The 24,118-nt window shown below is 40.6% G+C and overlaps 1 protein-coding gene across 1 annotated transcript in view; it reads right to left on the bottom strand.

Annotated features, from left to right (window-relative positions):
* Nucleotides 1–24,118, bottom strand: part of TMED10 (transmembrane p24 trafficking protein 10) — a 37,345-nt gene that overhangs the window by 10,599 nt on the left and 2,628 nt on the right. Inside the window, exons 2-3 of the mRNA XM_045807789.2 lie at nucleotides 6,602–6,713; nucleotides 1,964–2,037 (exon numbers count right to left, since the gene is read on the bottom strand). Coding sequence (XP_045663745.1) covers nucleotides 1,964–2,037; nucleotides 6,602–6,713 — 186 coding nt within the window. The remainder of the gene's footprint in view (nucleotides 1–1,963; nucleotides 2,038–6,601; nucleotides 6,714–24,118) is intronic.

Consider the following 24,118-nt stretch of genomic DNA (forward strand, 5'->3'; position numbering starts at 1 on the left):
ATTCAACAGAGGGAATCACAAGTGCTTTATTTCTGAGGACGTAAGCATTCCGAACTCTAACGAATTCAAACTACAAGACTCTATGCTTCTTTACAATAGGACAACCATGCTAGCTTCTAAATATCATCTTACATTTGTATTGTTTACATAGCAATTCCACATGAACTGATTAAGTAAATCCTCTATAACAATTTAGTAGGTATTGTAGTACTCTGTCCAGCTACTGAAACACGGACTACTATTCAATTTTACAAAACCACAAGGGATTTCAGAATCATGAAGCCCAGAACTGTGAGGGAGATACTTTGGATGTGAAAAAACTTAAGAGAAATGTGCCACCTTCCCAAAGCCAAATGCTTATGCCAACAGGCCTAAATCCTCTGGAGATAAAAGCTCTCTATTACCTCAAGGGCCTGAAATTAAATGCCTCAAAACCTCTACATACGCTCAGTGCTCTCTGGTAATTAACCAGAGAACAAGTACTTCTATTATTCATGTTCTTGTCACAGGCATTTGCTGAGAGACAAGTAACAGCTATTTCTAAGCAAGATTTAAGCCACTGACTTAGGAAAGGGCTGCCTTTGGCCTGTGTCGAAACCACTTCTCCTCTGTCTCAGTTTGCTCTGCCTTTTTGGGGGGTGGAGGGGTTGGTGGTAAGATCGCCAAAGAGTAGTAGCAGGAGTTACTTGGTTAAGAAACAGGGTTTAGAGCTGTGTTGTAACCATGTGCGTAACGACACGCTTAGGACGTGCCAGACTTCCAAAGCAGGAAGCAGGCGAAGGAAGTGCTGTGGTTTCCTTTCTGCTAGGGATTCCCCTCTTGGGTTAAGCAAAAGGTCAGGAAAGATAAAGGCCCTTCCCTGATGTCAACAAAGTCCAAGGATGGTAGAAATTCCAGGAGGAATAGGAGTTCTAACATGCTCTGTGACAGAGATGTCCCCATCATTTTCTATGTAAACTCACAATAACGCCCTCTGTTTTAGAGGGAAAAATGATGTTTAATGTCTAATCAAATGCCCTATTATTTAATATAATGGCACTCATCATATTAGGAGGCAAAAGTTACAACAGGTAAAATTTCTGTTGTTCACAATGCATGCCGGCTTAGACAGTGGTCTCAAGTTGAGGATATACAGCAGTCCTCGAAAACTGAAAATCATCCTACCTATTCTACCTCAGAAGAACCGCAACAACATTTTTTCTCTTTTATACCTTACAATAGCATTTTAACATACATTACTTTATTTAAATATAATTAAGATTCTTCTCAACCATCAAAGTTTAAAAGGATTATTTCAATTTACTCTTCAGGTCATCAAATAAGGAGGCTCTCTTGCCTTTTGTGTTTTAACTACACCAGCTTAGACACAGAAACAAGCAATTCAGAGTCTCTACCAGGAACTGTCTTCCATTCACTACCTCTACCGCCTCCCTCGCTATTGTTGCTCACCTACACATAACTCAGCCTGGGCTGTTCTATTGGCAATCTGAACTAAGAAAAAGAGGAAAGACTTAGAGAGCTGCAATTGTACTACTACTTCCTGTTGCAGAATTAGCCGCTCACTTCCAATCTTCTTCCATTTTAGGACATTTCCTTCCCAGGTCCTGACCAAAGATGGAGCAACTTTCTGTGGGTTCATCAGTCCTAGAAAATTTTCTTAAATCACTTAAATCAACTTAAATCATGACCTGAGTCGAAGGCAGACGCTTAACCAACTGAGCCACCCAGGCACCCCTACACACCATGTCTATGGGATAGCTGGTTCAGTCATTTGACCAAAGGCAGAGCCAGAATTACTGTTCAAGGCTGTTAACACAACTTTTTGTATCAGTAAGATTGTAGCTGGCTGTCACATGACTGCTGAGAAAACAAAAGCCTTCTGGGCAAAGCACAGCCAGTTTGGCCTGACTACGTCACAGAAACCTCCTAGCATGGCACGCTACTGGCTGTTAGCAGGACATACCTCTTCGTAATTTTTCGCCTCCACTCCGTGCTTCATGTCTAGAATCACGAGTTGATCAGGTATCCGCCCTGTTCCTGAGAAAGAAATCAAAAGATTCATTGTGTAGAATATTTAAAATTCCGGGAAATCACCCACCCACCCTCCCTCTCTCTAACCCGTACCCTCTCAATAGAGGGAAACAGCCACAACTCCTCCCCCTACTCAGCTGCAGAAAATTCCTGGCTCTGGCTAAAATCACAAGCATTCCAGACAAAGCCTCTATCTGTGTGGGGTGCCGGAAAGCAACGAGAACATGCTGCTGGCAAACATCTCTGAGCAGGCAGGACACAAGACGCTGTCGCTGGTACTACAGAGAGACAGAATAGCAGAAGAGACAACGTACAGGCTTACTGGATTAGGAAATAAAATTCAAGTCAAAACAGTACAAAACTGAGTGGCATACAGACAATAGGTAGTGGGCACCAACTAAGATTGAAAAGGTACATTTCCACATCTGAAAAGGGTGCCCTGTCAAATTTTGAAGAAAAAAAAAAGGATTACTGGGTATTTGCTAAGCTTGGATTTACTTAATATAAACGTGAGTACTGAAAACAACACAGGATTTAGCTAATATTCCACTTTAATTCAAACATTTTGGTCAATGTAAGGTCATTTCAGTAGGTTAATAAAGTGTTATAGGACCCACAAAACACTTAAAAGAGAACAGCCCAAGAAAAACACTTGTAAAGAAGAGTACAATTTTCAGGGATGCTACTTAGAAAGAGAAATGTCTGTTTGGGATAGTGGGGCCAACAGAGGCAGGCTCATATTAGAAAAGGTAAACTGATTCAGATTGATCAAAAAAGAATTTAATCTTAAATCATCAAGCAGGAGAGAAAGAAAGACTCAAGAGTCCCAGAAAATTGCTCAGCCCCAATCTCCTGGAATTCACCTAATTATTTATGAAATAAAAAACTGCCTGCATGGGGGACGCCTGGGTGGCTCAGTCGGTTAAGTGTCTGTCTTCGGCTCAGGTCATGATCCCAGGGTCCTGGGATTGAGTTCCACATTGGGCTCCCTGCCCGCAGGGAGCCTGCTTCTCCCTCTGCCTGCCACTCCCCCTGCTTGTGCGCTCTCTCTCTCTCTGTCAGATAAATAAATACATAAATACAGTCTTTAAAAAAAACCAAAAAACTGCCTGCACAGAATTAGGAGTTTAGGGTAACAGTGCCACTTAAGCATAGGAGTTCTTCAAAGTACAAGCCAGAGAAAATGGTACTACACTCTCTGCTGCCTGAACACTGGAGTTTCTGAAATGGACTGAGGTCAATTCAATAACGACTCAGTGAGAACTCACTGAATTATGATCTCTGCCTTCGAATAATTTGATGGGGATCTAAGACAAACATGCATAACAGCTACAATGAAGATGCAAAGGAGTAAAAACTTTAAGAGAAAAAACTGGTTCAGATAATCCCAGCTATGGAGTAACTGTTAGAGAAGGGAAGGGATTAGTTGTGGACAGACTTCACTAAAGAGAAGGCACCTAAAGGCAAGGACAAAGTACTCTAGGCAAAGGGCAAAGCACAGTCAAAGGCTCAAATATTGAAATGAGTACAGCATGTTTAAAAGACAGTAAAGAAGTTCTTTCGGATAGATTAGAAAGATCGACTTGAAAGCAACAGAGGGGCACCTGACTGGCTCAGTTGGTGGAACACGTTGCTCTTGGTCTTGGGGTTGTGAGTTCAAGCCCCATGCTGAGTGTAAGAGATTATTTAAAAATAAAAAAAAAAATCTTTAAAAAAATGCACATCAGGGGCGCCTGGGTGGCTCAGTCGGTTAAGCGTCTGCCTTCGGCTCAGGTCATGATCCCAGGGTCCTGGGATCCAGTCTGGCATCGGGTTCCCTAGGAGCCTGCTTCTCCATCTGTCTGCCACTCCCCCTGCTTGTGCTCCCTCCCTCTCTGGCAAATAAGTAAAAATCTTGGGGCGCCTGGGTGGCTCAGTCGTTAGGTGTCTGCCTTTGGCTCAGGTCATGATCCTGGGGTCTTGGGATCAAGCCCCGCATTGGGCTCCCTGCTCAGTGGCGAGTCTGCTTCTCCCTTTTCCACTCCCCCTGCTTGTGTTCCCTCTCTCGCTGTCTCTTTCTCTGTCAAAAAAAATAAATAAAATCTTTTTAAAATAATAAATAAATATCTTTTTAAAAATGTAAATTTAGGGACTCCTGGGTGGCGCAGCCATTAAGCATCTGCCTTTGGCCCAGGGCGTTATCATAGCGTTCTGGGATCGAGCCCCACATCAGGCTCCTCTGCTAGGAGCCTGCTTCTTTCTCTCCCACTCCCCCTGCTTGTGTTCCCTCTCTCGCTGGCTGTCTCTGTCAAATAAATACATAAAATCTTTAAAAAAAAAACCAAAAAAACAAAAACAAAAAAACGTAAATTTTAAAAAAAGTGAGAGAAAGCAACAGAAATGACTACTTAGGTAGGACTAAGAAACTAAGTCACAGATGCCTTCTGAGCAATAATCCAGTAAGTCTCCAAAACAAAACACAAAAAGTGGCACCAAGAGAGGGAGATCTCTTTTCCCAAATCCAATGTGTAATCCTGATCACAGCATTGGCTCATAAGAGATGCAGTGCAGATTTTTGCTTCTCCTTCCTCATTTAAAAAACTATGAAACTGAATCAGCTCACAACCCCACCTGGCCCAAATGATTAAGATATTCTCTTCTTAACAGACTCTTCCCACCATCTCTCTGTTACCGTAGCACAGCATTAGTACTATTCAAACACAAGTGAAACCACAAAACCACAGGCCTCTGGCTATTCTCAGGCTAGACCATACCATCTCTTGCACAGACCAGCTAGCCTATCCCTTTAGCTGACATCATGGCCCTAAAGGGTCCCTTTTGTGAAAAACAAACCAAAACACAAAAAACACCAAACTTCTCTGCATTTCTCTGTCAAATGGACAATTTTTTAAAAGGTGCTCCAAAGACTAGTACCTTCCAAAGAAAGGTATCACGTTTCCATATCAAAATAAATGAAACTAGAAACTGAGTGCTGACTATACTATGTGTGTATATATATACATACACATAGATGTTTTTAGAGGAAGGACAGGGGCAAAGGGAGAGGGAGAGAGAGAATCTTAAACAGGCTCCACATCCAGCATGGAGCCCAACGCAGGGCTCGATCCCAGGACCCTGATATCACGACCTGAGCCAAAATCAAGAGTCAGCCACTTAACCAACAGAGCCACCCAGGCACCCCATGATTTAAAATCCATGATTTAAAAGACTAGAGTTCAGATTTGTGTGGTGACAGATACAGAAGATACTTTGAAAGAAGTATCAGTATAACCCGATGATAGGCTGAAAAAGGCAAAAATAATATCAAAACGTGAGCCCAAGTAACTGGAAAGATAGTGGTAACACTGATAAGAGATAAGAGAGGGGATAAGAGAGGGGAATGATAAGAGAGGGGAGTTTGAAAGGGAGGCTTGTGAACACAGTCTTAGACATCTTGGTTTTGAGGTAAGAGTGGCACAACCATGTGAAAATGTCTAGAATATAGTTGAGACATCCTGGAACTGGCACCAGTGGGAGCAGAGAGAAGGATATCAGTCATGAAATCACCATTAAAATCCTTTAATTTTTTATTTTTAATTTATTAGTCCATTTACTTCTGGCAAACTCCCTTAGCTTTTAGGCTACATTGACCAACTTTAGATCAAGGGAGTCGATTCTTGATTAACTGTCAAAAGCAGCTGGTTCGTCTGCCATTCTTGGGAATCTACTGGCACTGTTGGCAAAGGTGCTTGCTCTTCTTCTAGGATCCTATGTTCTGAACATTCTACAAATGTAAAACTGCCATGAGTCCTTTTGCTACTACACGGAGGAAGCCTGAAGACTAAAATTAAATGGAGGCAAGGAAAGGAAACACTAAGAGACAGGTAGAGTTCCAATGATACCGTTAAAACCCCAGGATGCAGCTGTGCCTGAGGTCAGCACCACGTTGTAAACTTCCCAGTTCAGAGAGTCAAATGATCTATACCTTTCTTTTTCTTTAAGGCAGTTTGAGTTTTTCTGTCCTGCAGCCCAAAAGGGTCCCAACTAATGTAACAAGTATAAATGCATTAAGCTTTTAGAATCTAGTGTCCTGTAAGCTAATGAATAGGGAGTAAAAAGGAATCCACCTTTTCACCCATTACTGAGCAGAGAAGCCATCAAGTAACAGACTAAAAGGTACTATGGGGTCTTGGCCTTGAGATGCACAGAAGAGTCCACAGCACGACAGAACTAAGGAAGTGCTCTGCAGACCAAAATTATTTCTAACTTTGCCATATATTGTCTGTCAGACAGACCCTTTTTCTAATCCCTGAGAAAACATATCACTAGCATATATACATAAATGCACTATTTTCCAGCATCTACACAAAATTCAACTCTATCCGTCAAGCCAAATATGTCACGGCATTCAAGAAATGCCTACTCCTGTACATGAACTCAGCTGACTGGCCAACTTTCACTTATATGTGTGAAAGACATATAAACAAATGAGGTTTCCATTTCCTCTTTCTAATAGCCCAAGAGAGAAAGTTCATGCTCTAACTTGAGAGGAGACACTTAATTCAAGGAAAACACTCTTCTGATTACTTACCCTTGCTCTCAAAACACACTTCAAACATGTCATAATCTTCAGTGGTAAAGGCAAATTTCCCCTTGGTTGCATCTTCCTTGGAGTACAGAATATGACCAGCAGAATCTGTGATCTAAAATAAAAAGTAAATAAGATCAGGAAGCAAATAACACTGGGGAAGAGAACTTACAGAAACTGGAGAATGGAAAGAAACACTGTCTACAGAAGACAGTTGATATTTCTCATTACGATGACTATGTTCAGTTCATTCTTAAAGACAAGAATTGGATTAGAAGATGAAACCCAAAGACAGCAAATTTCATTTATTCAAACAGTATCCACACCGAAGGCTAAAATACGTCACTGCTATGGAATGTCTTTCCATACCAAAAAGGCGATACAGCTGATATAAACTGGCCTTATTAGCAAGTTTGCTATATAAAACGTATACCAGTATCATTACCTAGAAAGGGGCAGGCCACAAAAATGAAGTGGACAATTACTAGAAGAATGTACTACAAAAAGGAGAAAAAGAACACACCTCTTCTGTAAATCAAATCTTGATGGGGTGGAGGTAGGGGCAGAGAATGGAAATGGGACACCTCATGCAAAAAGAGAAGAGAAGAAGGCACGTGTAGAGAAGAAAACAGGATCTGGAAGATCTATTCCTGCAAATTTCACATCAATTATGTCAATGGTCAAATGGGGTGGCAGAGAAGCATGGGGGGATAAACAAGAAATCTGTCCTAAAAAAGACATCCTTGGCTTCCACCAATGATAATTTCTTTCTTCTAAGTTGTTAGCTTTAGTTCTCCAAACTGAGAGAATGGCCTGTAAGCACAGATGAAGTAGCATACATGGGTAAATGAATGGACATATATAAAACACAGTAATATGGAATGACACAGTAGTACGACACACTGGATTGCAACTTCTTTTCTGGGGCCCATGGCTGCCCTAGCAGAAGGCACGTTTCAGTATTTAAGACAGGAAGCTACTTGCAACAGGGAACACAAAAGTAGTAGCTTCCTTATATTAAACTAGATGTGCTAATGCTGTCTGTAAAACAAGATTCATTTATAGGTGAGATTTTAAACAAAACTGAGTAGCACACAAAAGCTTATGCATTTAAAGCACTTTAATAACGCTAGTTTTTTTTTTTTTCTGAGTAGTAAGACTTCTTTATACTTGTATTTTTCTTTCGATTTTCTACAAAGGCATGTATCACTTAAGGTCAGAAATAAAGGTATTTCATTTTGGGGAAAAATATAATAACTAAAGAATAGTTTTCACTGCTAGACTAATTTGAAACGAGAGGTTAATTAAAAAAGGTTTTATGGCACATCTTCTAAATTCCCTAATATTTAGGAATATTAATCAAGTATCTTCGGCCATGAATGATGTTGATCGTTCATTACTTTGTCAATACTTAGATCTGTGCTGGTCACTGGGGATACAGGGATACGTAAGATTGCTCCTGTCTTCGAAGAGCTTATAAGTCTAAATGAGACGAATAAGAAACAAGACTTCACTGTAACGTGAAAAGTGCACTACTAGAGGTAAGCACAGGTGCCACGGGATACAGAGGTTCGGGGAGTGTACTGTGGAGGTGACACATGGGCGAAGTCCTGAAGAATGAGCCGCAATTAAGGGAAAAATGGGGATGTAAAAACATTCAGAAGGAAAGAAAAGGCAAATATGAAGACCTGCGGTCCAGAAAAAAACAAAACAAAAATACAGCAGTATCATAATACTAATAACTAATATATATTGAGCACTAACTAAAGGTTGAGTACTATGCCAAGTGCTTTATATGCGTTTTAAATTTAATTTTTACTATAATGCTATAGGTAAGAACTACTCCTTCTCTTACGTTCCATAGCAGGAAACTGAAACACAGAGAGGTTAAGTGGCTAGAGACATACCAGCCAGATCATGTAGAAATGCAACACCATGCTAGGGAGTTTCAACTTCACTTGGTACAAAGTGGAGAGGCAATGAAGAATTTGAAACAAGAGCGTGATGTGATTCAGTTTGCAATTCAAAAAGATGAATCTGATAATACTGCGAAGACAAGTCCCTTGAGCAGGACAACACTAGCGATAAAAAGATGGATTAGGACACTATTCCAGTACTCTAGGTTAGAAATGATGAAGGCTTTGGGTATGAGGAGAACGGGAAAATTTTGAGGGATTTTAAGGAAGGACAGCCCATAGGACAAAACCAAAAGGTCAGTGCCCACAAGGACCAAGTGAGCAATGTAACTGAATCTAATGGGCCAGTGTAAGTCCACAAGGTCGTGGACGATTTGGCAAAGTGAGAAGATGTGCTTGTCTCAAGAGAGAAACCAATGACTGCCATGTCACGCTGTGTTTTCAGAGCATTCACTTTTTCAAAAGAAGCTAGATGTTTTAACTTTTATTTGAAATGTCCTAAGTTTTAAATCATCAAAGCTAATCCCAACATATGAAAAACTATCTCAAGGCCAAACAGAAGAGGTCTACAGAACCAAGTTCTTCTGGGCCACCAACTTCTGACCTCTGCATAAGACTAGAAGAAAGTTGACTAAAATTACATAAAAGGGGGCACCTGGGTGGCTCAGTCAGTTACACACCTGCCTTCTGCTCAGGTCATGATACCAGGGTCCTGGGATCAAGCCCCAAGTCAGGCTCCCTCTCCCTCTACTCCTCCCTGCTCTGCTTGTACTCTCTTTCAAATAAATAAATAAAATCTTTTTTAAAAAATCACATAAAAGTATTTGCTGGGCAGCACTGAGGCTCAGCTGAGGTTGTGGACCATAGATTTCTAGTGGCAACACTCAGCAGCCAGGACGCAGGAACAAAGAAAAAAGTATTAAGTGATTTAGGCATGAGATTCTGCAACTGAGTGGTTTGGAACTGGATAAGGGGATTAAGGAATTATGTGATTAACTTTATACATAATATTTATTTAATCTTCACAACAATCCCAGAGAGGCCTTATTATCCCATTTTATTGATGAGAAAACTTAGTAACTTGCCCATCACAGGGTTAATAAATTGTCTATGCCAATTTGTAGTCTAAAATCCATGTTCTTCCTACATTCCATGTTGCCTCCCCACAAAAGGAATGTCTGAAAGGATGGATTGCACAGAACCCAAGAAAGACTAACAGAATGCGATGGATTCTTTGGGATGGTGCAAATAAGAGCGCCTGAAGAATCCTCTCAAGTGGGACACTGCACTGCTCGGTCTGCCATTCTCCACCGTGGAGGGGTTAGCAGGCACTCAAAAGGGAGAGGCCCTGAAGTCAGCAATAACTAAATAATCTGCAAGGGGGAGGGAATGTTTAGCCCTGAAGATTCCTAAAGGCCTCTTGTTCATGTGATACTTTTCCTGAATCAATCAAAAGGCTTAAGAACAGACTTCTTTAGAACCTTGAACACACACATATTATAGGGCAAAAGGTCTGGGAACTAACCAAATTTCAAAGTAATATGTAGTTACCAGTGTGGTGTCACTCTTCCTCCTTTCTTCAGAATCTGTTTACCCATCAGATACTCACACATCCCCACTCCCTAGCTCCCAAAAGCACAACAATTCTTAAGAGCAAGGAGGAAGTTCAAAAAGACAGACTGCAGGAATAACAGATTTTCACATTCCAAGCTGATCTAAAAACTCTTAGTTTTAGCTCCTATGAGTAAAGTTGCAGAAAATGTAGAACTTCTCCAAGGCATATTTGGATAAAAATAAGCTTCCAAATTTGCTCACCACACTAGTTTAATTCTAAAAAAAAAGAAAGAAAGAAAAAAGATTTTAATTTTAATTTTTCCCCTGCCCCTATAAAGATTTTATTTTTAAGTAATCTCTATACCCAACGTAGAGTCACATATGCTCTATCGTCTGAGCCAGCCAGGTGCCCCTAATTTAATCCACAAGGCAGAAGGAAAGGATTACAGGTTATTAGAAATGTTTAACGTAAATGAAACCAGTAGAGAACAGCAGGGAATGGCATCAAGAATACAGTACTGAAAAGTCATCAAAAATGTCATCATCTCCACAGTCAGGCAAGGGCCTGGCCTAGGAAAAACCGGCCACGGCGCCGAGGTGGCTCATCAGTTGAGCATATGACTCTTGGTTTCAGCTCAGGCCCTGGTCTCAGGGCCGTGGGATCAAGCCCTGCAATGGACTCCACACTCAACGGGGAGTCTACTTGGGATTCTCTCCCTCTCCCCCTTCTCCCTCTGCCCCTTCCCATGCTCCTGCATGTGCCCACACTCTCTTAAATAGATTAAAAATTTTTTTTAATTACTAATTTAAGGACAGGAGCCTCTCTAGATGACAAAAAGCCTAGATTTAAGTCAGAAAAGCCTTATTAAGGGGCACGTGGCTAACTCAGTCAGTGTAGCATGCAGCTCTTGATCTCAGGGTTGTGGGTTTGAGCCCCACACTGGGTGTAGAGAGCACTTAAAAAAAAATCTTTAAAAACAGAAAACTCTTATTAAGGCATCAGCAAAATCATCCACTGAGCACTCTGCAAAATGAATTAAGAAGTCTGCCATGTTTTTCTGAAAGACTCTGGTACTCAGAAGGGGTAAAAATTGCTTAAACTGTCCCTTGCTACATTGTACTGAGTAACTATAATTATGGTAGAATCACTTGTTTTGGTGATGTGACACCTAAAAGAGGACATTCTTCCATGACATCTGAAAGAAAATGTATTAAGGATTCATCCTAGGGCAAAGACTCAAATGCTTTACAAGAAGCTGAAGACAAAGGACCCATCACTGCCTACACTTTTATCAGCATGAAATTTACTCCCCGATGGTATGTGGTAATGATCACATATCCCTAAGGGCCTTCACATTTCTATATTCCCCATGACCTTCAGTTGACACAACTATATGAAGGTTGCTTATCCAGATATCTGGAAATCCAGACAGGCAACATGACAACTTAACTTCCATTTTAGGCTCTTAAGAACTACCAGGCATTCTGAGATCCTAGAATTTTTCTAAGAATCAGTAGGTTTCTCATGTAGTTCATAACTTTGCAGCTATTTAGCAGGCAAGTTATTGATCTTTATGTGTGTGTGTGACCCAAGCCATTGATCTAAAAAAAAAAAAAAAAAAAAAGTCATATGCACTAACCCCAACATAATTACATAAATCAGCAGGTAGCTAAAATTAAGAAATAGAAAACTGAGCCAAGCTCATGACTAGCCAGAGCTGGCAAAGTCTAAAAGGTTGAAATGATGGTTTAAAATTTCCTCTAATTAAAATGTTCTAATTACAGATCACCTTAAAAGATCATCTGGTTTCTCAAGAATTGAGAGCTTTCTATTTTTTCTTCTTAAATTCTACTAAAGTACTTTGGTATTATGATAAATAGCTGCCACTTTTACCTCCTGTAACAGCAAGTCCTTAAAAGAGTACTTACTTCCCTCTAAACAAAAAACACTTACAATATTTATTATAAAGTTCTTAATTGAACAAAGGTAATATGAAACCATTAAAATTTGCTCATATGACATCAAGGAATGGGAAGTAATACAGATTTGTTCTAGATAACACCTTCTGAAAAGCAAACCAAAGTTCACAACTTAGTAAGTAGGGAAAAAGTGTTAATTGTATAAGCAGAGTAGCTGATGTCAAGAATATGTGAATACTCACACTGAAACTGTCAAACAAGTGAAAATACAGGTCACTGGGAAAATAAGCTCATTTAGAATTGGATTCTCTTGGACCATTTTAGGCAGCAGCCTGAAAACAGGTTCTTGAGCAGGTCCTGCTCCTGAAGCCTGCTCCCATTTCTTCTATGAAACAGTCAAGATAATACCCTGTCTACTTGAAAAGGATCTTTAAGAAGCTTAGGCCAGGGACTCCTGGGTGGCTCAGTCGGTTAAGCATCTGCTTTCTGCTCAGGTCATGATCCCCGAGTCCTGGGACTGAGTCCTACGTCAGGCTCCCTGCTTACTGGAGAGTCTGCCATCTCTCTCTCCCCCTCTCCCCTGCTCATGCTCTCTCTCTCAAATAAATAAATAAAATCTTGAAAGAAAGAAAGAAAGAAAGCAAGCTTAGGCCTAAATATTAGGTAAATAAAGCAATTAGGATTAAAAGAATATAGAGTTCGCCTGGGGGAAGAAACAAATAGGTACTTTCAAGAACCTGAATTGAGCAAATGATATGCACACAATATATTTGGCTCTAAGTTTTCTGGAAGCCAACATTAAAAGACTACAAAGAGAACCAAGCTGGTTACACATCATTTGTTTTCTGATGAAAGCTCACAAATTTATCTTCAGAGATAATTTTCCTGGAACTAGACACGAAGAACAATATATCCGGAAGGTCCTTGTAAAAGGACTGTGACCAATATTAGACTCTCCAAATTCAACCATGGCCTAGCTAAAAGATACAAAGACAGTTTGAATGAGTGTTTTTGGTGCTCCTCTATAATGGTGTGCCTGACCTAATGCAGAGGTGAGACGTGAAGGATCTAGACAAAGGCTCTGGTGCCCTGGTTCTCTGTCCTTCAGCATTACCATCTCTCTCCCCATCCCACCTCCCTTCTTAACTGCTCACAGAATTCTCACACTTACTCAAGTTCCAAGAAGGCTGGGACTACTTTTGGCCACTTGTTGAAACCACAAGTGTATGTGTGGGAGGGGGGGAGCCAGTAAGATAGGTCTTAAAAATAATACTATCTATCCAGATTTCGGTTTCTAATACCATTCTCCAATAAAAGAAACCAGGAATTCTTGGAGAAATGGTCCTAGGACTGGGGCAGAAAGTTATACAAGATGAGCCTGCAACATTTTTAAGTGCCAATAATTAAGGATGTGTTCAAAAACAAAACAAAAAACAAGAATGAGGGTATGTCAAAGGGACACAGAAGCCAAACGAAGGAGCTCCCAATAGCCAAAGCTGAAACAATTTGAGCAACAAAATAAAGTAGTATTTGACTGTAATCCAAAGCATAAGTATAAAATAAATATCCACAAATCCATACTGATATAAAGGATTAAAAAAGGGAGAAGAAACAAATCTCCCACGCAGAAAACTCAATTTATGTAGAAAACAGCACCCTCAAGAAGACCAGGATTGAGCAAACCTCCTCACTCCTCAACGGTGGGCGGCACATAGTGATTTCCTTCCAAAGAGTACAGCATGGGAAGGGGGACAAAAGTAACTTTACAGGGGAAAAACCTAACCAACACTACCTCAGCCAGATGACCAAGGTCAATAGCAACAATGATAAATCACGTTGATAGCATGCTCCCTTAACATGATGTAATGAAAACTGCACTTGACCTCTGTGGGCTTCCTCCCCAAAAGCCACAATCCCAATTTTATCATGAAGAAAACATCAGACAAATCCCAATAGAGAGGCATCCTACAAAATACTTGACCAATATTCCTCTAAACTCACAAGGCTGTCAAAAACAAGAAAATCTGAGGGGCGCCTGGGTGGCACAGCGGTTAAGCGTCTGCCTTCGGCTCAGGGCGTGATCCCGGCGTTGTGGGATCGAGCCCCACATCAGGCTCCTCCGCTATGAGCCTGCTTCTTCCTCTCCCACTCCCCCTGCTTGTGTTCCCTCTCTCGTTGGCTGTCTCTATCTCTGTCAAATAAATAAAGAAAATCTTAAAAACAAAACAAAACAAGAAAATCTGAGAAACTGTCATAATCTAGAGGAGTCCAAAGAGACATGACTAAATGTAATATATCCTGGATGGGATCTTGGAACAGAAGAGAGGACATTATGTGAAAACTAAGGAAATCTGAAGAAATATGGACTTTCGTTAATAATAAAGTACCAATATTGGCTCATTCACTGTGACCAATATATACTAATGTAAAATGTTAAGAGTAGGGGAAATTGGCTGTGGGGAATATGGGAGCTGTACTATCTTCATTGTTTTTCTGCAAATCTAAAACTGTTCTGAAATTTTAAAAATACTATTCAGAAAGATGAAATCAAATGCATATATACACACATCTCTCCAGATTCTCAGCAAAATTTATGGTCTATTCAGAGCCAAGCAGGAATCAAACATCTTTTTTTTTAAATTATAGTGGGCTTTTTTTAATTTTTAAAGATTCTTATTTATTTATTTATTGAGAGCACATGCAAGCAGGGGGAGGGGGAAAGGAGGTGGGAGAGAGAAAATCTCAAGCAGACTCCAGGATGAGCAGAGCTCAATGTGGGGATTGTGTGGGGCTCAATCCCACGACACTGAGATCATGACCTGAGCAAAAATCAAGAGCTGAACGCGTAACAGACTGAACCACCCAGGCGCCCTGCATCAAGCATTTTCACGAACTTTTCTGAGGTATATATAAATAGTTACTTTGGACAGAGTCTATACTTATGCCTGTAAAATAACACATGATACATGGGGAAGGTGGCAAGTCTGTCTTTGTATTGGCACAGGTCACACACTGCTTTCACTTGCTCAATCAGCTCCATACCCCATGAGTCCAAGAAAATGTTAAAAAACAACAAACAAAAACACTTCTCTTCCAGGACAGCTACCACAGCAGCAGAGGTAAATTAGCTTGCAGCTTTGGTGTAGCTGGTGAAAATCTGAAGATGTAATTCCTTCAAAGAGGATCCTCCTTGCACTCTGTCTCCCTCAGGTTTACAATCAGTCTGTGGTATAACATTTGAGTGTACAATGTGTACATCCTATTTTAAGGATAACTATCAACCTTTGTAGCTCCTGAATGACTCAGGAATTTAGAAACATCAGGTCCCTTGGAGAAGCTCTGTACACTGAAAAAAAGGAACTGAAACAGAAACACCTATCCTCTTCTCCCTTTGAGAGACAGCACAGCATAAGAGACTGAATGTTCTAGAGTCAGACCTCAGGTCTGTGTTCAAATCACAACTGTGTCACTTACTACCTGTAAACTTTTGGGTATATTCCTAAACCTCTCTGTTCCTCATATGTAAAATAAGGACAACAGCACACACTTTATGAGGTTATTGTGAGGATTATATTCAATACAGGTAAAGCACCTGGAACAGTGTCTGGCATATGGCAAGCACTCATTAAGTGTTACTATTACCATCACTGTTGTTAGCATTATTAAGATAACTACTTGTTAGTAACAACTCAGAACTCCATAAACATTTAGGTCACTAACCATACTTCTAACCTGACAGTGCTAATGGATGGCAAACTACATAAAATACACTACAATGACTAAACCCAGGGATAATTACAGCCAAATGGTTACTGCATAGAAACAGAAAAAGTCAAAAACCTAACCTCTCAAGGAAGCAGCAGAAAGATTTAGAAACTGAAGGGATGCAAAATGTCTAAACAAGCAGGTGTTCAATGATACCTTTTAGCTGCTAATAAGGGATAGTAAGAAAAACAAGAGGACCCCAGCCTTTCCTGCATATGTGGTGTTTTTTTTTTTTTTAAGATTTTATTTATTTATTTGACACAGAGAGAGAGAGAGAAAGAATGAGTGAGAGAGAGATCATGAGCACTGGGAGTGGCAGGCAGACAGAGGGAGAGGAAGGAGGCTCCCCACTAAGCAAGAAGCCAGACTTGGGGCTCGATCCCAGGACCCTGGGATCATGACCTGAGCCGAAGGTAGCTGCCCAACTGACTGAGCCACCCAGGCACCCCTCCTGCATGTACTTTTTTTTTTTTAAAGATTTTATTTATTTATTTATTTAACAGAGATAGAGACAGCCAGCGAGAGAGGGAACACAAGCAGGGGGAGTGGGAGAGGAAGAAGCAGGCTCATAGCAGAGGAGCCTGATGTGGGGCTCGAACCCAGAACGCCAGGATCACGCCCTGAGCCAAAGGCAGATGCTTAACCGCTGTGCCACCCAGGCGCCCCCCTGCATGTACTTTTTAACCTGATAAGTAATAAACTACATGCAGGGCCCAACACTGGCGGGGAGGGGAGAAGGCAGTATTGCATGTGTGTGATTAGGGGTTGTAGGCCTATACCCTTCTTTTGGTAAAAGTTCATGAGTGAATCTTGAGCCATGGGGTCTATTACCCTAAGACATAAAAAATGAGAACACCAAATCACTGAGGATGCTGTAGTTTTAGACTAGAAATATAGTACAGTAGTCTGCCCATGTCCTTGGTTTCACTCTCTGTGGTTCCAGTTACGTGTAGTCCTCTGCGGTACGGAAGCGGATGGTCCTTCGGATGTATGTTCAGAAGATCAATAGCAGCCTAACGCTACTTCACCATGTCGAAGTCACTCACCTCACTTCATCTCATCACATGGACATTTCATCACCTCACATCATCACAAGAAGAAAGGTACGCTACCACAAGTCACCACTGTTTTCAAACTTGAAGACCACGGGTAACTGATGGCCTAGAAGCTATATATGATGGGCATACAAGTAATTTACCCCGATCTTTAAATAAGAGCAAGTACCAACCAAGTCTACCAACTGCATCCCTGAAATGAAAGGATCACATCTAGATTATACCCAGAACAAAGTCAAACTTAGAAAGGCTACAAGCAGCATTTAGCAACACTAAATTCTTCCAAATTTCCAATACAATTCAACAATGACATAGCACAGCACAGAAGTACTGCTTGAGGAGGCTTGTCGAAGTGTTGAAACTTGGGGCACCCAGGTGGCTCAGCAGGTTAAGCATCTGACTCTTGGTTTCAACTCAGGTCATGATCTCAGGGTCCTGAGATTGAGCTATTATCAGGCCCCGCACTCAGTGGGAAGTCTGCTTGAGATTCTCTCCCTCTCCCTCTGCCCCCCCCCTAAAATAAATGAATAAATAAAATCTCTCTCTTTTAAGATTTTTAAATTTATTTATTTGTCAGAGAGAGAGCACACGGATATAAGAGTACAAGCAAGGGGAGCAGCAGGCAGAGGGAGAAGCAGGCTCCTGGGTGAGCAAGGAGCTCAATGCAGGACTTGATCCCAGCACCCTGGGATCATGACCCGAGCCTAAGGCAGACACTTAACCAACTGAGCCTCCCAGGTGCCCCAAATAAAATCTTAAAAAAAGAAAAAAAAGTAGTAGTGTTGAAAACTAGAAATGGAAAATTTCCAGGCACTGGGTATGGCAATGGATAGATGCTCTCCTCCTGCTTCTATCAACATTTGCTACATTAACTCAACACAGGCAAAACGTCATGCTTGACTGGGTGGGGGGAGGCGGAGGAGTTGGGAGGAAGAAAGGAAGAAAGAGAGGGAGGAAGGGAAGGGAATGAGAACGAAAGACCAGTTGCTGCCCTAACAATACTACTGCGGGGGTGAAGCCAGATCAAATGTTTTTTTTCATACTGTTCCAAAGTTATTTACGGTAAAAACCTCCAGTGTGACCCTTTTAGGCACAAACAAAGCCTTGTTCTTTCTTAACAACTAGTCCCTTGATTTCCCACACGTTACGTTGAACAATGAGGTTGGGGGCACAGGATAAAGCAGATGACATCAACCTCCCTCAAGTTGGAGGCTTGTTTGGGAGCCCAAATTCTGGCCTGTGGCCAGCTAGCTGATTTCACAGAGGGCTCTACTGTCCAGACTGCCAGGCTGAGTATGCGTATGGGGGCAAGGGCTCAGATCAACCACCAGTCAGCAGTTCACACAAGAAACAGCAGAGAAGTCACTGTGTTCTGCTAGATTACCTTCACAAATCTGTTCCACTTTCCTAGAAACTAGGCTCAGTCTTCAGAAGTCATCATAAAGACATGGCATGGCAATTTCCATTTCTAAGCAGCCCTCTTTAAGTCAGTTCAAAAGAGCAGGCTGCAGACAACTGTTCATCCAATAAGAGATTTAAATGAAGTAACAGACTGTTTAACTTCTTCAGAGAAGGAAACACAAGGTCAGAAATCTTGTATACGATACAGAAAGAAACTAACTTTTAATGCTATTAAATGTTAAGGTATCAATTAGCCTTCTGTACTAAACCACCTACTTATTGAACTGTTTCTAACCCATTGGACAATAGTCACATCAAATGTCAATTTCAAAGAGACAGATTTTTCCCAAAAGAGAAAGATCAGCCCTCACTACAGATGCCAGTAATAAACTGAACTGTTCTAAATGAAAGAATCTCAAAACTATAGCATATATATATATGTGTGTGTGTGCATGTGTGCACACACACACACACACAATCCTTCCACAGCTTTCAGTGGGCAAAAAAAAGTTAAAACCAATGGTTTCCCAGCTGCCAAGATGCTCCTTAATTTTTAGGCTTAAACTGTGATAGGCCTATGACTCAAGGCTGAACTCTTCAAATGATCTGTTTGGCTTTCTATAAGCTAGTTGGGAGAGAGTGGCACCACATTATGATATAATATATAGAGATCCAATATAATATCCAATGAAAAATAATTGCATTTAGCAAAATGAATTGTTAAAATGACAATGAAATACAAGTTAGACTGATCAGATTATTTGGAAGAGGCTGAAGCATAAATCATTTCAGTTATTACCATTAAGCTTTTCTTTTGGGTGATGATGATTAGGACAACTGCTCACAACTAATTTTCTCTCTCTGCAATCTATTTCTAAAGTATAAATTGCCCTTAGGCAACAACTCATCTCATCCCCTAAAACTAATTCATCCTCCAATTTCCACTATTAACAAGCATTCTAAATAATAAATGGTACTGGAGCTTATAAAACTATTACGGTATCATCTAGTCTTAATGAAAATGTGGTTTTCAACTAAAAAATCAACAGAGTTGAGATTTTTAGTCCCTACAACAGGCTTTTTATGGACCTGAAGCAATGAAGAAAATTTATACATTCACAATAATGATGAGTCAATACTTCGTGCTTCAATTTTGTGTAGCGAAGTCTTTAAATCTGAAACTACCTACCCTGAGTTAGCCTCACTTTGTGAAAAGAACTGGGAAGGGTGATATGGGATAAATTCACTGGAAATCTCAACACAAAACACATAATATAGGCCTGAAGCAGAAATCTTAGCAGTAGAGTCCCACCCATCATTTCAATCTATTTGTCTGTTCAAAAAGGCCTTCTCAGACCACTCAAATACTCTTTACCCTTCAGTCACTCCCTACCCAATACTGTTTGATTTTTCTTTATAGTATTTATCACTACCTGCAATTGTGTGTATTTTTTGAACTTGTTGTCTTTGTTCCCCGTTAGAGCTCAAGGACCTTGTCTGCTGTACATCCCCATTTCCCCAGCTAGGTCTGGCATACACTAAATATTAAAATATTTATTGCATGAATAGGAGAATCACAAACAAAATCCTCAGAATTCTCCTCATTATAATATACTTTATCAGGTCACTACAATGACATAAAACAGGGGAGTCAGATTAGCAATTAAATTTTCATTCAGTAGAGAGGAAACAGAAGAGTACTAATATATATGACCCATCCCCAAATAATAAAGAACCACCTCAATGAGTCCTTCCAACAATTCTATGAGATCTGTCATCCACATCGTACAGATCAGAGACCTAAGGAGAAGAGTTAAGTAATTCCCTTAAGACCATACACCCTTTAAGTGGTGAAGCTGCTGAGATTTGAACTCAAATCCGTCTGTCTCTAGATCCAGGTTCTTTCCACTATACTTCTATTTAATAAGGATTTCTATTTAAAACGACTAAATATATTTAAGTCCGTTGTACAACAGTGAGTACACAGCACATTAAACTTAAGACACAAAGATGAATGAGACATTAAAGACTTCACAAAGTAAGCACCATACTACATCCAAAATGCCATGTCAAACAGGTTATAATGGAAACACACTGGAGGGGTGTACGGGCAAACACCAGTCCTGATTAAGAGACCACTGTACTCAAGGAACTGCATGGGGTTCAGTATGGTGAGAGTCAGGAGTGGAAGAAAAGAAGTGAAGAGGAAGAAAGAGGAGAAAAAAATTAGAGATAAGGTTAGGACACTGCCAATTCATTTGTTCATTAACTCTTTATGTTGAAGTCCTACATGTACTACGTGCCAGGCACTATATTAGACAGGCATTTCAATGATGAGACATAGTCTCTGCTCAACTACATTCACAAAAATCCTTATGAGAGACTGCCTCATGCAGAGCAACAACAGAACATCAAGTCCAGTTGGCTAGGTTTTGCACTTCAAAAAGCCTCCAGTCCCCCTCTCGGGGCGCCTGGGTGGCTTGGTCGTTCGTTAAACGTCTGCCTTCGGCTCAGGGCGTGATTCCAGAGTCCTGGGATTGAGCCCCACATTGGGCTCCTCTGCTGGGAGCTTGCTTCTTCCTCTCCCACTCCCCCTGCTTGTGTTCCCTCTCTCGCTGGCTGTCTCTCTGTCAAATAAATAAGTAAAATCTTAAAAAAAAAAAAAAAAAAGCAAGCAAGCAAGCCAGCCTCCGGCCCCCCTCTTAACCTCAACCTAAATGCTGCTTGAACCAAGGGTGGACAAATGGCCAAAGAGAAGACATCAACAGGCCGTAAGAAACCTAGAATGTGGCCTGGCATATAAAAAGAGTTAAACCAATCAGATCATCTCACTCAAGAGGTGTTCTTCAGAAGCAGAAATGATGCACAAAGGAATCCTTGAGCAGAGTTTGGGACATGAGTGGTCAAAAGTTAAGAGAATGTGAAGAGATGCTCTGAAAAAGGTTGCACACTATGATAAGGGACTGGATCAAGCCCACAAAAGTGTTCTGTGGCCTGTACAGAATATTAAAAATTTTTAAAATGACACCCAGCTTGTGGTCTCTAAAATACTATTCCCCACAAAATGGACCAGAACTCCTTGAAGGAATAACTGCTTCCAGGTCAGGAGTTGGACAAACAAAAGATGAGCCTACGATACCCTGGCTATCTCTCTCTCCATCAAACAAATAAATAAAATATTTAAAAAAAACAAAAACAAAAAAAACCAATGACTCTAAAAATGGAAACGATAACAAAAAATAATTTCAGTGTAATACTTAAAATAAAACAAATAAAATAAAAACCTGGGGCACCTGGGTGGCTCAGTCAGTTGAGTGTCCGACTCTTGATTTCAGCTCAGGTCGTGATCTCAGGATCTTGAGATCAAGCCATGTGTTCGGCTCTGTGCTCAGTGGGGAGTCTGCTTTTCTCCCTCTCCTCTGCCTCTCTGCCCCTGCTTGCTCTCTAACATAAATAAATAAATCTTAAAAAACAAAAAAGAAACAACACCTTCTTTGGACTACATTGGAAATGACAAGGGCATTTGATGACAATCTCTTACTCTGAAAATTGTCAATAAGAAGGAATTAATTCTGTGTTTATCTTATAAATTTTAGGGTAACCAAATGGTCCTAAAATTTGATGAATTTTTGGGGCGCCTGGGTAGCTCAGCAGGTTGAGCATCTGACTCTTGATTTTGGCTCAGGTCATGATCTCAGGTTCTGGGATCAAGACCTGTGTCGGGCTCCATGCTCAGTGGGGAGTCTGCTTGGGATTCTCTCTCCCTCTCCCTGCTTGTCATGCATGTGCGCTTGCTCTCATTCTAAAAATAAATAAAAAAATCTTTTAAAAAAATTGATCAATTTTTTAAGAATAATTCCAGCTAACAGGCACCTGGGTGACTCAGTTCGTTAAGTATTTGCCTTTGGCTCAGGTCATGATCTCCGGGTCCTGGGACGGAGCCCCAAGTCAGGCTCCCTGCTCAGCGGGGAGTCTGCTTCTCCCTCTCTCCACTGCTCATGTGTACTCTCTCTCTCTCTCAAATAAAGAAATAAAATCTTTAAAAAGAAAAAAAAGAATTCTAGCTAATAAATATGGAAGGAATAACAAAATTAGAAAATCATCATTATACAACCTTAATGAAACAATAAATTCACACAGCAGTTATCAAGGGACTGATAGATAAAAGACTGATGAGAAGTTTTACAATGGAGGCTTTAGGCTGTTACCACCTTGGTAGGTAGAATAATGCCCACCTCCCCAAAGATATTCACATCCTAATCCCTAGAACCTGTGAATGTTTTATTACATGGCAAAAGGGGTTGTGCAAGTGTGATAAGAGTCTGAGATAAGGAGATTATCACAAGGGTCCTTACAAGGGAAAGAGAGAAGCAGAGGAGAGAGGGAGGGGTGGGAAAGAGGGAGAGAAAGAAAGATTTAGAGATACTAATTACAGGATTGGAGGATGGAGGAAGGGGTCACCAACTAAAGAATGCAGGTGTTCTCTAGACGCTGGAAAAGGCAAGGAAACAGATTCTCCCCTAGAGTCTTCAGAAACAACACCGCCTTGTTGACACTTTGATTTTAGGACTTCTGACCTCCAGAACTGTAATATAAATGCGTCTTGTTTTAAGTTACTTAGTTTGTCATAATTTGTTACAGCAGCAGGACACTAATATACATGTGAACCCACCAATCAATCTTAGCACTAACAGGCACGAAAAGTACTGTGTGCTCTGCCATGATGCCACATGAAGTACTCTCACCCAAAAGATAAACCTGGATCTAATTACATCTTTACAGCTGATTCCTTTTAGAAGAAATATGGGGGAACTGTTTAAATGATACCTCAAGGAAGTAAACAGACAAATCCAAAATGTGGGACATTCTTTACGGACAACTGACTCTAACAATACAACTGCAAGCACAAAAAAGAAAAAAAGGAAGGAGGTTGAGTGAATTGCTCTAAATTAAAGAGACTTGAAAGATACAACAAATTATATTAAAAACATATTTCTGGGACAAGTGGAGAAATCTGAATATGAATTGAGTATACTATTAGCATTGTTTGTTTTGCAAGCTGTGATTATAGCCACATAACATTGTGATTATGTTCATATTTTTAAAGAGATTCATGCTGAAGTATGCAAGATTGAAATACCATCATATCTGGGATTTACTTTAAAACAATTCAGCATAAAATGTGAAGGGGGAGGCAGTTTCAATCAAAAAAGTGTGCCAACATCCTGATAATTACTGAATCTGGGTACTGCATTTGCAGTAGTGGACTGACCGTACTCTTCTCTAGAAAACTGCAAACCAGGGGCGCCTGGCTGGCTCAGTCAGTAGAGCATGCAACTCTTGATCCCAGGGTTGTGAGTTCAAGCCCCACGTTGGCAATGGACCTTACTTAAAAAAAGAAAAGGAAAAAAACCCCACCTGCGAACACATCAGTGCCAATTTCAATTAGTGATATTTAAAACTCAGGAGCTTTCACATCAAAATCTGGATTTCTGACTTCATATGAAAAATTAAATATGGCAACAAGGCCTACATCAAGAGATTAGTACTGGCTATTCCAAATTAACATTTTCTACTACTCCCCGTTATCCCCCATTTCTCGTCACTGCTGCTATTTTTAAACATATGTGGCCCAATTCATTCATAGAGATTGCCTACTGGGCATCTGGGTTTAGACCCCCAGGAGTAGTTCAATTAAGCTGGCTAGAAGCAAGAGAACAGAGGAGACATGGGGAGGGCAACTGAGTGATAACAAAATGCTAGCGTGTAGATGTGGAGACTCCTGCTATTGAGGTCTCTCCAGCAACCTTGGAGACAGATGTAATTCCCATGAGGCCATAAAGCTACATTATGGTTCCTGTGTAAGTGCTCACTAGAAGCAAGGCCATATGCCTGATACTCTGGAAAAT

Source organism: Ursus americanus, chromosome 26, assembly GCF_024610735.1.
Source record: "Ursus americanus isolate L20-20 chromosome 26, mUrsAme1.1.p, whole genome shotgun sequence".
Taxonomy (NCBI): domain Eukaryota; kingdom Metazoa; phylum Chordata; class Mammalia; order Carnivora; family Ursidae; genus Ursus; species Ursus americanus.